The sequence below is a fragment of the Acomys minous genome (genome assembly GCF_964271855.1).
Source record: "Acomys minous genome assembly, chromosome: 8".
Classification (NCBI taxonomy): Eukaryota; Metazoa; Chordata; class Mammalia; order Rodentia; family Muridae; genus Acomys; species Acomys minous.
In genome coordinates this window covers 57,648,217-57,667,430 of record NC_140489.1, presented here as the reverse complement: position 1 = coordinate 57,667,430, position 19,214 = coordinate 57,648,217, and the positions used below count along the sequence as shown (strand labels likewise).

General features: G+C 39.4%; 1 protein-coding gene across 5 annotated transcripts in view; it reads left to right on the top strand.

Moving 5' to 3' along the window:
- TTC6 (tetratricopeptide repeat domain 6) overlaps positions 1–19,214 on the top strand; it is a 170,340-nt gene that overhangs the window by 126,693 nt on the left and 24,433 nt on the right. For 4 of the 5 annotated variants that reach the window (XM_084791644.1, XM_084791645.1, XM_084791646.1 and 1 more), the window contains 7 exons: positions 153–303; positions 7,185–7,267; positions 8,785–8,861; positions 9,176–9,336; positions 14,423–14,557; positions 16,672–16,821; positions 18,655–18,795. In XM_084791644.1, the coding sequence (XP_084647770.1) occupies positions 153–303; positions 7,185–7,267; positions 8,785–8,861; positions 9,176–9,336; positions 14,423–14,557; positions 16,672–16,821; positions 18,655–18,795 (898 nt within the window). The remainder of the gene's footprint in view (positions 1–152; positions 304–7,184; positions 7,268–8,784; positions 8,862–9,175; positions 9,337–14,422; positions 14,558–16,671; positions 16,822–18,654; positions 18,796–19,214) is intronic. The other variant, XM_084791648.1, reaches the window with a different exon arrangement.

Sequence of the window (19,214 nt, the reverse complement as noted above, 5' to 3'; positions counted from 1 at the left end):
TCACACAATAAACTAATTTCATTTATTTAGTAAAGCATTAATAATATCTAATTCCAATCGACTCGTATTTCATTAGCTTTTTTATAATTGAAAAACATCAGAAATACATTTAAAAATTTATTACATTTTTCTTTCTTTTTTTTGTGATTTAGAACTGCTATTTTGGCTTACATAAATATCGGCCTCGTGTATCTGCTGCACCTGGATAACTACACGGAAGCCTTTTGGCGCTTCTCTGAGGCAATTAGAGTTGACCCTTTATATATTAAAAGCTATATTTGTAGAGCAGAAACCTATTATAAGGTATTTAAGACTTGGGAATTTTTGAATTAAAAATATTTTAATTGTTTGGATATTTGTCTAATGACCATAGAGCCCTCATAGATTTATAAGCAATAGCTATTGAACAGTTAACTATTATTAGCTATTGAGAAAGCCCCTATTTATGAGGCATCCATTTTCATCTTTATAATATCCCTAGCACATGTTTGATTTTTAATACAAAACAACATGTAGTTATTGTAGTTTGTGTCATATGAAAATAAGAATACATGATCAGGAAGTTTCTGAGAGTTATTAGCTTCATAGTGTCTGTTATTCTATTTGCTGGGAAAACTGTTAGGCTTTGGAATCTGTTTGTCTAATTCTGTGTATGTGTGTGTGTGTGTGTGTGTGTGTGTGTATGTGTATTGGTAAGTGTAGTTCATAGATAGGGTCTATATAAAGAATAATATCCTAATAACTGACAACCTTCTTTAAATTTTATATTTTACAATTTTAATAATTAAAAAGTTAACTTTTTGTTTAATTTCTAAATAAAAAAATTATATGATGAATTCTTAGTTTAACAAATAGAGATAACCCAGTGCTTTTTCCACCTATAACCAGACCTGACCTCCCATAGGAAAAAAAAACTGTTAGCTTTCATTTCTGATGAAAACACAAAGATGCACCTCTGGGCTGGTTCCTACTAACTGCTCTATCCAAGATGCTGTTTCCTTCCCAGGCGATTGCAATATTCTCTCCATCTTCTTCTTTTTGCTCTTTGCTGCTTTTCATGGAACAAACATAGAAGTTCCAGTGATTGGGACAAAACCATGGGCTTAATTCAAAGTCCTTAGTCCCATACAGGCAACTTAACATCACACCTGAAAGCTCTAGAATAAAAAGAAGCAGACATACCCAAGAGGAGTAGATTGCCGGAAATCATCAAACTCAGGCTGAAATCAATAAATTAGAAACAAAGAGTACAATCTGAAGAATCAATGCAACCAAGAGCTCTTTTGTGAATCAGCAACATAGACAAACCCTTATTCAAACTAACTAAAAATCAGAGGGAGAGTATTCAAATCAACAACATCAGAAATGAAAATGGAGACATATGACAAACACTGAGGAAATACAATGAATCGTTAGATCTTACTGCAAAAGCCTAAATGCCACAAAATTTGAAAATCTAAATGAAGTCAACAATTTTCTTGATAGCTACCAACTACTGAAATTGAATGATCACATAAACAAATTGAATTGTCCTATATCTGCTAAAGAAACAGAGGCATTCATCAAAAGTCTCTCAACAACAACAACAACAACAAGAAGCAGCCCAAGTCCAAATGGATTCAGTGCAGAATTCCACCAGACCTTCAAAGAAGAGCTAATACTAATTCTCTTCGAAGTATTCCACAAAATAGAATCAGAAGGAACATTACCAAACTATGAGGCCACAATCACCTTGATAACTAAACCACAGAAAGACTCAACAAAGAAAGAGAATTTTAGACCAATTTCTCTTATGAACATTGATGCCAAAATACTCAATACAATAGTCACAATCCAAGAACACATAAAATATATCATTCACCATGACCAAGTAAGCTTCATTCCAGCCATGCAGGGGTAGTTTAATATATGGAAATTCATCAGTGTAATCCACCATATAAACAAATTGAAAGAAAAAAACCCACATGATCATCTCCTTAGATGCCAAAAAAATTATTTGACAAAATCCAACACTCATTCATGTTTAAAGTCTTGGAGAGATCAGGAATACAAGGCACAAACCTAAACATAATAAAGGCAATATACAGCAAGCCTATAGCCAACATCAAACTAAGTGGAGAGAAACTTAATTCAGTTCCACTGAAATCAGCAAAAAACGAGGCTATCCACTCTCTACATATCTCTTCAACATAGTACATGAAGTCCTAGTTAGAGCAATAAGATAACTAAAGGAGATCAAGGGGATATGAATTGGAAAGGAAGAAGTTATATTATCACTATTTGTGGGTGGGATGACAGTACACATAAGTGACCCCAAAAATTCTACCAAGGAACTCCTACAACTGATCAACACCTTCAGCAATGTGGCTGGGTACAAAATCAAATTTAAAAAATCAGTAGCCCTCCTGTATACAGAGGACAAACAGGCTGAGAGAGAAATTAGGGAAACTACACCCTTCACAATAGCCACATACAATATAAAGTGTCTTGTGTAACTCTAACCCAGCAAGGGAAAGACATGTATGAAAAAACTTCAAGTCTCTGAAGAAAGAAACTGAAGAAGAATTCAGAAGACGGAAAGATCTCCCATGCTCGTGACTTAGGGAGAATCACCATGTTAAAAATGGCCATCTTACCAGAAGCAATCTACAGATTCAATTCAATCCCCATTAAAATTCCTACATAATTCTTTACAGACTTTCAAAGATCAATTCTCAACCTCATATGGAAAATAAAAAAAACAGAATAGCTAAAACAATCCTGTACAACAAAAGATCTTCTGGAGGAATCTCCATCCTGAATCTCAAGCTGCACTAGAGAGCAACAGTAATAAAAACAGCATGGTACAGGCATAGAAATAGGCTGGTCAATCAATGGAATCAAATCAAAGACCCAGAAGTGAACCCACACATCTATGGACATTTGATTTTTGTCAAAGAAGCAAAATACATACAATGGAAGAAAGGTCAGATTTTCAACAAATGGTGCTGGTCCAGCTGAATGGCTACATGTAGAAAAATGTAAATAGATCCATATTTATCACCCTGCACAAAACTAAAGCCCAGTGGATTAAAGACCTCATCATAAAATCAGACACACTAAATCAATTAGAAGAAAAAGTGGGGAAGAGCCTTGAACTCATTGTCATGGGAAACAACTTCCTGAACAGAACACCAACAGCTCAGGCTCTAAGGTCAACAATTAATAAATGGGACCTCATTAAATTGGAAAGCTTCTGTGAGGGAAAGAACACTGTCACCTGAACAAAACAACAGTCTACTGACTGGCAAAATATTGCCACCAACCCTGCATCTGACATAGGGCTAATATCCAAGATATATAAAGAACCTAAGAAATTAAACACTACCAAACCAGATAAACCAATTTATAAAATGGGGTACAGAGCTAAACAGAATACTCATCAGAGGAATATTGAATGGCTGAGAAATACTTAAAGAAATGCTGGACATCCTTTGTCATCAGAGAAATACAAATAAAAAACGACTCTGAGATTCCATCTTACACCTATCAGAATGGCTAACATTGAAAACTCAAATGACAGCACATGCTGGCAAGGATTAGGAGAAAGGGGCACTCCATTGCTAGTGGGAGTTCAAACTTAAATGATCACTTTGGAAATCAATCTGAGGCTTCCTCAGAAAATTGGGAATAGTTCTACGTCAACACCCAGCTATTCCATTCTTGGGCATATGCCCGAAAGATGTTTCACCATACAACAAGGCCATTTGCTCAACTATGTTCATAGCAGCCGTATTTGTAATAGCTAGAATCTGGAACCAACCTAGATGTCCCTCAACCAAATAATGGACTAAGAAACTCTGGTACATTTATGCAATGGAATACTATTCAGCTATCAAAAACAAGGAAATCCTGAAATTTGCAGGCAAAAGGATGGAACTAGAAATGATCATCCTGGGTGAGTTAACTCAGACCCAGAAACACAAGCATGGTATATCTTCACCTATAAGTGGATATTAGCCCAATATAGATGTCCCCCTGAGGGAAACACCACCCAGAGGAGGATTGGGACAGATACTGGGAGCAGCAGCACTGAGAGTTGTGTGAATGGGGGGGAGGTTGTTGTCAGGAGACTATGAAGACTGGTGGATCTGGTCCCAGGGGGGCCTGTACAAACTGATGAACCAACCAAGAACCTTGCAAGCAGAGAACCTAGACACCCTGTTCAGATATAGCCAATGGACAGCTCATTCTCCATGTGGGGAAGTGAGGAGGGAGCCATGGGACTGTCTCTCACATGAACTCTGGTGCCTGAGATTTGATCACTGCCCCTTGGAAGAGAGGCCCTGTGGGAACACAGAGGAAGGGGATGCAAGTTATCCTGATGAGACCGAACAGACTGTGATCAGAGGGTGGGGGAGGAGGACCCCACCTGTCAGAGGTCTAGGGGAGGGGAATATGGCGGAAGAGGGAGGGAGCATGGGGATAGGAAGATAAAAGCAAGAGGATTACAACTGAGACAGAATGTGAATAAATTATAATAAAAATTTTGAAAAAAAAAAAAGATCCAGCTCATGATATTTCAGTGGGAATAAAGCTTCTGTTTGGAACTGATCTGGAAGCCATTCATTCTAAATTCTTGCAAAGAGTCCAGCTGCCTTCTTACCATGTCCTGATGGTTTGAGCGAGACTGAACTAAAGGGTAGTGGAGTAGGTTGGCAGAGAAAAAAATTTAAGATATCACAACACTCACAATGCTTCATGGAGTCTGACAGCTGCTCTTGGTCCTATTGGCAAGAGAATAGGAGAATATTAAAAAGGTACAGTTTGCTGAAGAATAAGCAATGGACAATTTTAAAGTTCTAGGTGAAGACTGAGAACAAAACAACAGCAACTGTTAAAGGGCCAGCACAACCAGAAGGAAAGAATGGACTTTGCGCTATAGCAGAGAAGGTTCAGGCAGCTCTGGGGCACACAGAATAGCACGTTGGGCTTCTCTGATGAAATACAATAGGAGCATTGCACTGAAGGCAGAACTTTCAGGAGAGCTCCAAGATGTACATCAGGGTAAATTAATCTGAAAGAAGAATAGCTACAAAAGACCTTTCAGGACATCTTGTTACAAAAACTGACCACCTAGAGGAGTGTTTTCTAAAGTTCAACTTTGAAGACAAAAGGAGGCTACTCCTTTTGTGGCCCAATGAGACCAGGTCATATCCTGAGCAAAGACCTCGAATCGATCTTTGTGTTGTCCATGTACTACTGGTTTTTGCAGGCATGTAAAATGTAACAGCAAGATGACAGCAAAGGCTTACACCAAGTTTCCAGAAGGCTGCTGAGCCGGCAACAGGCAGGATGGAGCTCATGCGTTAGCTGTATTTGAAGTGCTGAAGGTAAAACCCAAGGTGTAGTAAAGACTTTACAGTATTGCTGATGCCAGAAACATGAGGTATTTACTGAGGAAACAGCCAGGCCCAAGGACAGCTGTCTCATGAAAGAGACCACGTGTGCCACAGGCAGCAGAGCTGGAGGGGTAGGGTGACCCAAGCTCTTTGGAGCATAGAAGATGTCATTAGGTTCTTCAAATGCTGGGCATGGAGATGTAGGACTTGGTGCTCGAGGTGCCTCATTTCAGCTCTCGTTTGGTCTGATTGTTTTCTTACCATACCCCATTCAACTTTTTTGGAAAGGGAATGTTTACTCTGAGCCAATGAACATTTTAAGTATGTATCGTTAAAAAAACTGCTCTTCAGAGTTCCACAGTTAACAGATTTTCCCGGGTTTCAGAAAAGAGTTTGACCTTTTTGCTTTTGGATAATATCAATACTGTAAGGCAGTGGGGGAATTTTGAAGTCGGACCGAATGCATTCTGGTATTGTGAGATGCGCACAGGGGTGCGGAGCTGAGGACGCAGTGGTAAAGATTCCATGTCAAACGTCTCCCTTCTGCTTGTGTATTTGGACACTTGGTCCCCAGTTGGTGGTGCTATTTTGGGAGATTGTGGAATCTTAACGACATGAACCCTCCCTGGAGGAAGTGCATCACTAGATGGTTCTCAGTGTTTTATACCCTGACCTGGACAGTTGGTACAGACAGGTATGGTAATGGAATCATGTCACTAACTCGTTAATTGTGTAATCAGAGCAAGGCAGCTGACGAGGCAGTAGCCCCAAAGTTCCACAGAAACTCTCTAGTTTGTTTAAACAAACTTTGTCATTTGGATTTCCTCTGAGTTTTACCCACTGTTTCCTTCAGATACTTTGTGCTATTTCAGTTCCATTTATTTTCATGTGTAAAGTAGTTTGTATCAATCATTTCCATGTATGAATGAATTCTTTTAGCAGCACCTTACCATACTATTTATGGCACTGCTTGGTTGTTTGTGTTAATTTTTCTGGGTGTGTGTAGTGGGTTTTTGGCAACGTCTTCGGTGGTAGTTGATTTTTGTGCTCTAATGTGTTGAAATTCAAGCTATGTTTCTGTGACCATTAATAAGGACGAAGTAAATTTTATTTTCCATATGAATGTCACATAGACCTATTTTTACACCGTTATTATATTTTGTTGATCCATTCACTTATTCATTTTGTTTCAAATCTGTTTCTCCACCTTATTTTTAAAATGGAATTTACTTTTACTTTTTATATTGCCTTTTGCATTCTAGTTTAGTAAGTGGGTGAAGTTTGGTGAAACAGATTTTGAAGTTGAGGGAGAAAACTTGAAAGGCTAAATGAAAGAGAAACATATACATACTACAGTATATTGCATAAATTATTGTAAAATCATATGAATGGATACTTGTAGTCGTGCTTCAAATTTTAATATAAATAACTCAAAAACCTTTGCATTATAAGATTCCTTTTTGCATTAATGAATTATATTTACTTTGACGAGTTAAGAAAATCAAGTATATTTTTTGTATTTATAAACACACACATACAAGAATTAACGAAAAGAGAGCATGCGAACTTGAGAAAGATGAGGAAGGATATAAGGGAAGATTTGAAAGGTAGAAAAGGAAAATGATGTAATTATATTCTAATCTCAAAAAAGAAAAGAGATGATTTAAAATAAGTAGAAAGGAAAATCAGGTATATTTGGATACATTTCTACAAAACTCTGCAATAAGTTGTGGGAGAGGCTAAATGTCAAAAAGAAGGTGATTGCTTCAACTAGAATATGCATTTCTGTTTATCATTTAACAGCTGCATAAAGTGAAAAAGGCAATAAGTGAAATATCTCGTGCTATCCACCTCCAGCCTGGTGAGATCCAGTTATATATAATCAGGTATGAACACAGACATTGAATTCTTGTTGAGGTAACGGCACATCTTAGCAAACTCTTGGGATTCCTGTTTATTCTTCCACTCTCCTTATTTTACATATAATCGCCAAAGAACATCTACTTCTCAACACATCTTTCTTGTACTTAAATGTTAAGATAAATATAACATTTGCCTTGCTGTACTCTTGCACTAAAATACAGTTGCCGAGAGTGAGGCTCCTTGAGACGTTTCTAGATGACTAGCTATGTGGTTAGAATATATCCCCTCAAAGTAAAGGAGAACCTCCTAACCATTGCCTCTGTTTGTACCCATAGAAGTAATAAAGAGAACTCTTTGCCAACTCACTGAAAAAATTGACCCTCAAAATTGTATTTCAGACTCAGTAGAATTTGCTGTATAGGCCTGTTGTAAACATCATTACCAAAAATACAATCTCTCAAGATTAATAGGCCTGCAAAAATGCAATGGGGCATATTTTCTGGTAAAGATGTATTTTGTGTTTTAAACTTAAACCAAATTTCAGAAATTTATGTGAGTACTTCTTCCCTCTCTGTTCTCTGAACTTTAACTTTTTTATCTTAGTGTCATATTTCCTAAGTTATTTCTTTCAGCATAATTCCAGGTTAATTTGTCTCTTTGGACTTTTAAAAACTGTAATTTTGCCATACCCAGTGGTGTAAACCTTTAATCCCAGTAGTTAGGCAGAAGGAGAAGCAGAGAGGCAGACATTCAAGGACACAGAGAGTCCCTGTCTCAAAATACCAAAAGCTAAAACTGAACAAACAAACAAACAAAAACAAACAACTCCATTTTTAAAAAATTAATTTCATGTACACTTATGTAAATGGGTGAATGTTTTATAATTATAACAATTAAGTAACATTCTATAAATTTTTAAAATACTTACTTTTGATGACTGAGTGCTTAACTCTGAGTAGGACATTTGTACCACTTACTCCAAGGCTCAGGGATTCTCATGGAAGAGCTGGGTAGAAAGAATTGAAGATCTGGAAGACAGGGAGAAAGGCTGTGCCATGCTGTCTTCTTGGCATGACACAGCTGTTTCAGTCACAGCCATACAGCAGGTGTGGCTCCCTCCAATAAGCTCACACAAGACTGGGCCTACCTATCAACACTCAATCATGATGGGGCAGGGGGAAGAGTTGTCTTTTTTCTTTTAGCTGGGCACCCAACTGAGGAGCCCATGCTTCTGTGAATTCTAAATCCATGGTCACACAGAGGATGCTAGTTAAAGTCTGTGAGTCTTAAAACAGCAGCAGCAGCAGCAGCAGCAACAACAACAACAACAACAGCAAAGCATAGGAAGATTGAGTGTCAGATAGAGGGTTAAGGAAGAATGGAGGTGAAATATCGGTGGAAGGAGATGAGAAAAGTGCATGTGGGGTTATAGTAACAGTGTACTTTATACACGCATGAAATTCTCAAAGAACACATATAATAAAAGTTTTAAAGTCTCACAGAATAATTACCCCTTAGTAAAAGCTATTATTTTTTCCAGAGGAGAGTATCTTCTAAGGATGAAGAATTACGATCTTGCAAAGTTCACTATTTATCAAGTAGCAGAAATGAACAAAGGTAAATGCAACTAATTCAAAAGAAAAACGTTGAAGAAGCATCTTTTAAAAATTTACTATTTGTAGTACCTATGTATTGACATTGATACCATGAACGATTCAATTGAAAGGTGAAGAGTTTGAAACTTCAGATTTGAAATCTATGCAATCTACCCATAAAGTGATTCACAGTTTGGTGAATTTTGTGACAGAGCTCATTTTATGATATACCAGGCTTATAAATGTACTTTTTTGGTTTGTAACACTGTAGCAACTTTTCATTTCTAAATCCTTGCTACCTGGCAGGGGTACCAATAAACTTTCCTTTGCTTTCAGGTCTCATTGAGCTGACCCCAATACAGCAAGCACTCATTTACTCATTTTGTGAAAGCCATGACAAGGCCATTCAAGTCTTGGAAGGGGTCGTAGCCATTAAACCAGAGATCTCTGCTTATGCACTCTTGGGTAAAGCCCAAATGCAGGCCAAGAAAATCAAGGTAAAACTGGCCAATTAGTGTTTATTAAACTTAGTAATGGAGTTCATGCATTTTACTTAAGGATAGCATTTAGATATTTTTACAAAATGAAATAGTAGTATTTATAAATTATTAATTTATACTATACATTCATCCTGTACATCCCGGTCATTGCCTCCTCCACCTCTTCTCCCAGTCCCACCCTCCCTCCCTCTTACCCACCCGCCCGCTCCCCTACTCTCAGATAAAGGGTAAGGGGAGCTCCCCTCAACCCAGACCAACACGCAAGTCTCATCAGGACTGAACACATCTTCTCCTGGCGAAGCAGCCCGATCAGGGGGAAGTGATTGAAAAGCAGGCAACAGAGTCCCTGTCAGAGACAGCCCCCACTCCCACATGAAGACCAAGCTGCCCATCAGTAGGCGGATTAGGTCTAGTCCTTGGTTGGTGCCCTCTGGACTCTGTTGGTCTTCTTGTGGAGCTCCTGTCCCCTCTGGGTCCTTCTATCCTTCTCCCCACTTTCTCACAAGACTACACTGTCCCAGTGTTTGGCCGTGAGTCTCAGCATCTGTTTCAATCCACTGGGTGGAGCCTCTCAGGGGATAGCGACGCTAGGCTTTTGTCTACAAGTGTTGCAAAGTATCTTTAATAGTGTCAGGAGTTGGCTGTCTTCCATGGGGTCGGTCCCCGGTTGGGCCAGGCAATGGTTGGACATTCCTGCAATCTCTGCTTTATCTCTGCACATCTATTAGGCAGGTTAAATTTTGAGTTACAGTTTTTGTGGGTAGTTTGGTGTTCCCCTCCCTCCTGTCTAGTGAGAAGGTGCCCTCTTCAGTCTCCATGACCCCTCCTACTAGGAGTCTCAGCTAGAGTCACTCCCACTTCCTCCCAGGGGCCGCTCTGTCATAGGTCTCCGCTTGTCAAAGAGATGCCCCTGCCTGAGGTGCCTTTTCTTCCTGCAAGCCCTCTCTCCTCCAGCCTCCGTTCTCCCCATGTATGATCTCCTCCCCCATGCTCCCTCTCCTACCCTGTTCTCTCTCTTGGTTTCTTTTTTTTTTTCTCTTGGTTTCTTTTCTTTCTTTTTTCCTTCCTTCCTTTCTTCTTTCTTGTTAAAACAGAGCTTCTGAAAATGCTCGTTTGCATGTCCAGTTTCAGCTATAGTCCGGGGAGAGGACTGCTGGCCTGTGACACTGTTCTGTAATGCTGTGCCAGGTTACTTTTCTACCTGTTTCTTTCGACCTGTGACACCTCCAGGAAATGGCATTGCCGGGCTTTCTCTTTAGCAACCTCATGGACAGGAACTGCTGCCTTCCTGTGCTCAGTCCTGCCTCTGAGTTTGAATGTCAGGATGCACACTGTTCGTTTTATGTCTATCAGTCATTTGTGCTTTCCATTCTGTCAGTTTTCTATACTTACCTTTGTTATCTTCTTCTTACTGTCTTGCCATGTTTTAAAAATCAGTACTCTGCAATAACCCTTGCCTGTGTGCTGTGTATCATCTCTTCATTTGCAGTTTGTTCTACAACTGTGATTTTCGATGAGCAGTCATACTAGGTGTGTATGAGTGTATCTACTTTTTGGCTTTACTTACAGGTGATTAATATATATTTTAAAAGTTCTTTCTCATGCTAAGGTCATTAAACAATTATCATGTGTTTTCTTAGAAGATTTTAAGTTGTGTTCTTTCTATTTGAAGCTTTAAAAAGATTTCTAAAATTTTAAAGTAATTTTAGCACACATAAAATGTAAGATATATGCATATTAGTGGGACACCGTGTTATATTTTGATTCAGCTGTACACTGCAAAATGTTTAAATGCTACACATTGTATATCTTCTAACATTTGTCATTTAATTAAAATTATACTTCTCTGTTTTTGCCACTTTGTGACTTCCCCAATTAATAACCTTTTTTCTTATCATTAAAAGTATCAAATCTTGGAAAAAATTCTGTGATAATTATCTTCATTTCCTCACTTGACACTTGTTATGATCTGGTGCCTATCTTCTGGGGCAGATTTATTGCATGCCCAACATAGAAACTGTGCCATTCTGCGATCATAGTGTAGATGGAACCTGTAGACTACAGCAAAGGTGATGGGATGTCGTGCTGCCCATACTTTTGTTACATGACATAATGTTTGTGAGTAGAAGACTGGAGAGAGATTCTCCTGTTAGCCTTGACAAAGAAAAGAGCTGTACTAGTTAGTAACTGATTGTGGAGAGGTTCTCAAGGCAGGGAACTGCTGGGCCTGCAGGACCTCAGGGATCACCCAATCAATGGTCAGTGCTCTCTGCCATGTAGTCCAAAGGAAATAAAAAGGTTTCAACATCTGATTGTTTGTATATTCCTGTGTTTCTCACTCAACCATGTTCATAGCAGCCTTATTCATAATAGCCAGAACATGGAAACAGCCTAAGTGTCCCTCAGTAGAAGAATGGATAAAGAAATTGTGGTACATTTACACGATGGAATACTACTCAGCTATTAAAAACAAGGAATTCCCAAAATTTGTGGGTAAATGGATTGAACTAGAAAGGATCATAATGAATGAGTTAACCCAGAAACAGAAAGAGCCAAATGGTATATATTCACTTATAGCTGGACACTAGCCCAAGGGTCATATCCCATGCAAGTCTTCACTTACCAGGAAAGTGGGACAGAGGAGAAGACTTCCTATTGGGACTCTAGGTGAGAGAAGCATGGGAGAACGGGGAAATAGAAGGATCCAGAGGGTCCTAGAAACCTATAAAAAGAACATTATAATGGGCAGATCTGGGCCCAGAAGTCCTGCACAAACTATGGCACCAGCCAAGGACAATACATGTAGTAAACTTCAAACCCCAACACAGATCTAGCCAATGGACAGGACATTCTCCACAGTTGAGTGGAGAGTGGGGATTGACTTTCACATGAACTCTGGTGCCCCATATTTGACCATGTGCTCTGGATGGGGAGGCCTGGCAGCACTCAGAGAAAAGATAGCACACTACCAAGAAGAGACTTGATACCCTATGAGCATATACAGGGGGAGGAAGTACCCCTCAGTCACAGTCATAGGGGAGGGGAGTAAGGGGAAAATGGGAGGGAGGGAGGAATAGGAGGATACAAGGGATGGGCTAACAATTGAGATATAATATGAATAAATTAATAAAATATATTAAAAAGTTTTCAACAATCCAAATGATCTTGGAAGAGACTTCCCTATTTGAGCCATCAGGTGGGAATACCACCTAGCAAGCACCTTATGGCAAAACACAGTCGACTCACTGTGGAAACAGGATAATGCATGCTCTTCAAAGGCTCTTTTTCTCTTTTTCAGTATAAGGAAAATAACACAAATTTTAGCATCTGGAACTATGTAATTTAAGTAACAAATACTTAAAAATGTGGCAAAACTAAGCAGTGAGGTAGATGCTGGAAGATATTTAAGGATATGCGTTGTAAAATATAGCCAAATCAGAGGACATCTAAAAGTTCATGGGTGTATTTTTTTTTTTTTAAGAATCCCAGTAGGAGCCAAAATAGAGCAAGAATCACTTGTAAAAATCAGTGGCTATGCCTTTGTCTCATGGAGGAAATGGGTGCCTGGAAGGTCTTCAAAGTTCTCCAGAAAATTATTTCTTAAGAAATTAGTATGAAAATAGTGAATTAGACAGACAGACAGAGATAAAGAGATAGACAGACTGACAGAGATACAGATACAGAAATAGGCAGATAGAGATAGAGAGACAGAGATAGAAGGATGAGGACTGGGAGGCAGAGATAGGGAGACGGAGGGAGAGGGACAGAGATAAAGGGGCAGCTGGACATAGAGAAGGATGGAAATAGAGGGAAGTCCCTGCATGTTGCCCTGTGGTGGGGTGTGGGGAACTGTGGGAGTCTTCTAGGGCCTTAGAGCAATCAGCAGCTACCAGGAAGTCTGTTCTCTGTCCTGAAAGCCCAAAAAGATGGTTTCCTCTCAAAAATGAACTGGAGAACTGCTTCTCCATCCAGATTCCAGGAGGAAGCTCAACTGATACCAAGTTTGCATTTCTGTAGGACCCAAACAGAGTTTCCTAAATGACCTGCGAACTTTTAGACAGCTCACCCAGTCAGGGGTGATATTCTCTTAGTTTCATTGTGTCAGTATCTCACACATCCTCTTCCTCTCTTTATTTCTTGGTTATTATCTTGGCTTGGAGTAACAGTGTTAAGATCATCCACGTCTTTATCCACCATACCCAGAGTACTGTTTTCAGGACACCATGTGACGTCTACTGTCAGGCTCCACTCCCACATCTCCCTGAGAAGACTTGGCAACGAAACAAAGAAGGGGTAGATGGACCAAGCAAGAGAAAGTGAAGATGTGCTTATTTTTATCGAAGTAGGATATAACGGGCTCAAGTCTTCAGGGACTCAGAGAGATAGTGATGAGCTAGAGGTCCAAAGGAGAGAGGAAATGATGCAGAAGGAGATGCAGGGTCAGGGCTGAGCTCTGAAAAAGAGGCTATAAGGAAGCACACAAAGATAGAGGAAGAGCAAACACAGTTGAGATATTGGCATACTGAACAGTATGAAGGAAGGACAGAGAGAAGGCAGTTCAGTCTTCCCGTGGCCAGGATGAACTAAGGACGGGAGATTGGGTGTTGAGATGGCTTGTGAATGTGGAGGAAGTGCTAATGAGGAGTCGGGAAGACAGCAAGTTTAAGTTAAATCCCATGGTTCCTTTAACAGTTTACTCCAGTTTAGAAAGCAGGATAACAACAAATAAATGTTTAAACTTGACATTCACATTTAGATGCCTAGGATGATTTGCTGAGGAATAAATAACATCTAGAAAGTTAAAACTCTTTTTCACTAATGGGATTCAACTATTTTTATTAAATTTATGTGGGTAACTTTTCTATGATATGGAGAGGTTTATTAATATGAACATGGAGGAAGAAGGGTCCTCTAGTTGTATAAGGACAACATTTGTGATCTTGATAGATCTGTGTGCTTTGTATGACACGAGAGCAGAGCTGCTGTGGGCTCTGAGTTCTCTTTACATTTAAGATTATAATGTTGAGCAAATAAACACTAAAAACAGTCACTTCATCCCTTATCTTTGTTTTTATTCTTATAGGAATCTATGAAGTTATTTAAGAAGGCGTTGGAAATGTTTTCAGCTTCTGAAAAAGGACCGGAAGCCGTTATTGTTTCAGCAGATTGTCTGTATAACCTGGGTCTCTGTTACATGGAGGAAGGCAATTTACAAATGGTATCTATGTGTTTAGCATTTTTATTCCCTCATATACATTACATCCTCACCACAATTTCTCCTTCCTCCTCTTCTCTCATCATCTCCTCCCACCTTCTTTCTCTCCCATATCTGTTCCTCCTCCATTTCCCTTCAGAAAAGAGCTGGCCTCTCAGGGATATCAACCACGCATGGCCTATCAAGTCACAGTAAACACAAACCCTCACATCAGGGCTGGATGAAACAACCAAGTAGGAGAAAAAGGGCCCCAAAAGCAGGCAAAAGAGTCCGAGACAGCCTACACTCCCACTGTTAGGAGGTCCACAAGAACAAGCCGCACAGAATTGTATGTGTGGAGGACCCAGCCCAGATGCATACAGGGTCCTTGTTTGTTGCTTCAGTCTCTGTGAGTCCCTCTAATACCTGCTTGGTTGATTCTGTGGGCCACATCCTGAGTGAGGTAACCCAGACCCAGAAAGAAAAGATGGTGTGTACTTATAAGTGGACATTGGCTGTTAAGTAAAGGATAAACATGTTCCAGTCCACAGACCCAGAGAGGCTAAGTAACAGGATGACCCAAGGTGGGGACATATGGATCTCCTTGGGAAGGGGAAATAGAATAGATTTTGCAGGTGGGCTGGAGGTGGGGGTGGGTGGGAACAGGAGGGATTAAGCTGGGGAGCAGTGGGTGGGAAGGATGGAGGGAGAAAGTACTAAGAGAGATGATTTGGGGAGCCTTTGGGGGGCATTGTACAAACCCAGTGCAGTGGAAACTCCCTGAATCTACAAGAATGACCCTAGTGAAGTCTCCTAGTAATGGGAGAATTTGGAGTCCAAAATGACTTTCATCTATAACCAGGCAAGGCTCCCAGCAGTGGGACTGGGTCATCAACCCAGAGACAAAAACTTTGACCTGCAGTCTGCCCTACCTGCAAGATGTGCTGCGGCAGTGATGACACAGAACTTATGGGCATGGCCAACCTATGACTGTTGCAACTTAAGGCCCATGCCATAAGAGGGAGCCCATGCCTGACACTGCCTGCATGGCTAGGAACCCGAGGCAGGACAGCCCAGAGAGCTAGGATAGAACCAAATACAACTGGAAAAAAAAAGTCACTGAAATGACTCCTAATGATATACCATTATTTTCATAGATCGGTGCCTAGTACAATTGTCATCAGAGGGTCACCATCCAGCAGCTAATGGGTGCACAGCCAAACACTAGGCAGACAATCCTCCTTCCAGAAGAGGGGAGGAAGGAATGTAAGAGCCAGTGGTATCTGTGTGTTTAGAAGCAGAGATTATTTGTGACTTTCCAAACTGGTTGCTTGCATTCAGTTCTGTTTCTGATCGCTACTCATATTACTGAAGGAAGTAAACTGACAAAACTACCTGTAAAGCTTTGCTTATTTTTGACAGGAAGACTGCATCCGTAATTCCCATGAATCGTCTTAAATTAAATATCAGCACATTATATTTGATGTTAATTTGTCAGTAATAATTCAAAGCTAATGTGTATTTCTCACCAAAATAATAAACCTAACTGTAGGAAATTATTGAAGGAAAATAATACCACTGTACTAATGTGATTTATTAAATCATAAGTAGTTAAGCTGAGTATTTTGATGTTCTGTAGAATAAATGGATAAGGATTAGAACACTCTTTTACTTTCCTTATTGATAAGAAATTCAAAGTATTCAGATCAGATTTAAATTGGATACGATGATTGTACACATTGGAGAATTGTGGCATCCTTTTATCTTGAAACTTAATGACTATGTTTCTGCTGTAGTTCTTGTGGAGAATTGACTGCTGCTGTCCGTGGCTTCTTTGAATTCGTGAAATTCAAAGAATAATGACTGAACTTAAACCTCCAAGTACTGTTGTCTAACAACATGGATTATGTAGAATACTTGTCTGAAAATAATGGAACTTTAAATTATAAGTCTGACTTAATTTCTGGGGTTTACAGTAGTTTGTTCCATAAGGTTCTTTGAAAGAATGCATTTTAAATAGAAAAAAAAAAAAGAAGAAGAAGAAGTAGAGCATTTCAATAACAGTACCACACTTCCTTAATCTTTTAAATTCATGTAATCTGTCACTAAGTGGTATGTGCTTAAATATATTCTTCTAGGCTTTTGATGCTTTCACAAAATCTGTGAAAGCAAATCCTGAATTTGCAGATGCCTTTTATCATCGGGGACTTTGCAAAGTAAAACTCAACAAGGAAAACCCAATTCTGGACTTTAATAGGGCAATTACTCTCAATCCCAAACATTACCAGGTATTTAAATAAATGATATCAGTAATTTGGGCAATATGTTAGTTTTGATGAACCTATTAAATAGTTTATATGTAATCATTAGTAAAAACGGTTGGCTTGCTCTGTGTCTCTCTCTTCCTCCCTCCCTCCCTCCTTCCCTCCCCAGTCTCTTTTTCCCTCCTTTCCTCCCTTCCTTCCCTCCTCCATCTTTTTCTCTTTCCCTCTCTCCTCTCCTTTCATTTCATCTTATATAGCACACAATGGTCTTGCCCTCAATATGTAGCAGAGAATGACCTTGAATTCCTGATACTTTTGCCTCTCAAGGCTAGAGATTACAGACATATGTTATATCTGACACCAATTAGTTTGATAGCCCAAATTTTTTTACTCCTCTTTGGAACAAAATTATTACTTTTAGCATAGATAATACACTTGCAAAAGTATTTTGAGAATTTTAATATATGTAAATATTTCAATTACATTAATTTATTTGTTTGTAATTTTAATTTATATGCCATAATTTTTATAAATTTCTCACTTCCACATCATATGGATTTTGCCTCTTAATGTGTTTCAGGGACAACCCAAATTTTTTATTTTTGCTTTTTTAAAAAAATTTTTATTAATTTATTCTTGTTACATCTCAATGGTTATCCCATCCTTTGTATCCTCCCATTCTTCCCTCCCTTCCATTTTCCCCTTATTCCCCTCCCCTATGACTGTTCTTGAGGGGGATTTCCTCCCCCATATATGCTCATAGGGTATCAAGTCTCTTTTTGGTAACCTGCTGTCCTTCCTCTGAGTGCCACCAGGTCTCCCCCTCCAGGGGATGTGGTCAAATATGAGGCACCAGAGTTCGGACAACCCAAATTTTAAGACATGAAATTTGACTGGCTCTTGATTTTAAATTAAATTTGAGTTGATATGTACCTACCAGGAAAGTGGGTAAGAGGGGAGGACATCCTATTGAGACTTTAGGTGTGAGAAGCCTGGGAGAATGAGGAAATAGAAGGATCCAGCGGGTCCTGGAAAACTACAGGCGAGTCTGGGCCCTGGGGTCCTCCGCAAACTATGGCAACAGCCAAGGAAAATATAGGCAGTAAACCTCGAACCCCTACCCAGACTAGCCGATGGACAGGACATTCTCCACTGGTGAGTGGAGAAGGAGATCTGACTTTCACACAAACTCTGGTGCCCCATATTTGAACATGTCCCTTGGATGGAGACGCCTGGTGGCACTCAGGGGAAGGATAATAGGTCACCAAGGAGAGACTTGATACCCTATGAGCATATACAGGAGGAGGAGGTCTCCCTCAGACACAGACATAGGGGAGGGGAGTAGGGGGGAAAGCGGGAGGGAGGGAGGAATGGGAGGATACAAGGGATGGGCTAACAACTGAGATGTAATATGAATAAATTAATAAAAAATAAATTTGAGTTGATAAATACTGGATAATTGTGGAGTATTACTTGTAACCATCCTAGATAAATGACGGTGGTACAGATGTGTGGGGCAATGCCTTTTTTCACAGGAGACTCATACTAGAGGAGATAAGGTAGAAATTATGGGGTACACAACCTCTTTTTCTAATAGTTTAGGGGAAAAATAGAGAAAGCAAACAGTAGGCCACACACTAATGATTACTGAATCCAAATGGTAGCCATAAGCCTGATCCCTGTAAAAATTATTTTAATTATGCTGTGTGTTTAATCTTTAATGACAGGAAATGGGGAAACCATATTTTAATATTGTCTTTAGGCACTATAGATTTATTTGAAGTTCTATATATTCTGGTAGAACTGATGATTTAAAATAAAATATATATATCCCTGCTTTTTGTCTTCTCTGAAAAGGCATATTTAAGCCGAGTAGCCTACTATGGCCTACAGGGCAGATACTCCAAAGCAATTCTGAACTGTAATGAGGCCATCAGACTTTATCCCGAAAGTGTGCGTGCCTACATCTGCAGAGGAGTTCTGAAATACTACAACAGGGTAAGCCACTCCTGCCTGGCTGACTAAGGGTTTAGAGTTGAGGCTTCTTGAATTGTTAACTGGGGACTCGATTCCTATTTTTCCTCAAACAGATGATATGATATGCTATTCATAATTCTGGTGTTCTCTGTTCTTTAGACTTTCTTTGACTATATATGATGCATGATATTCCATCATAATTTATATTTAATTACTCGATTGTTGGAGTTCAGAATGTTTTACATGCTTTACTGTTCATTTTAAGTAATGCATTTATATGTGATGAGAACAGAATCATTGTTTGAGTTTCCTAAGCAGAAATTCCTAGGCGAAAGATTGCGATATCTGATGTTTAGTGGAATGATTTATTCCTCCCTGATTATATTTTTGACTTTTCTTTATTACTATTTCATATGAGGTAGTTTGCATTAGCAGCTACA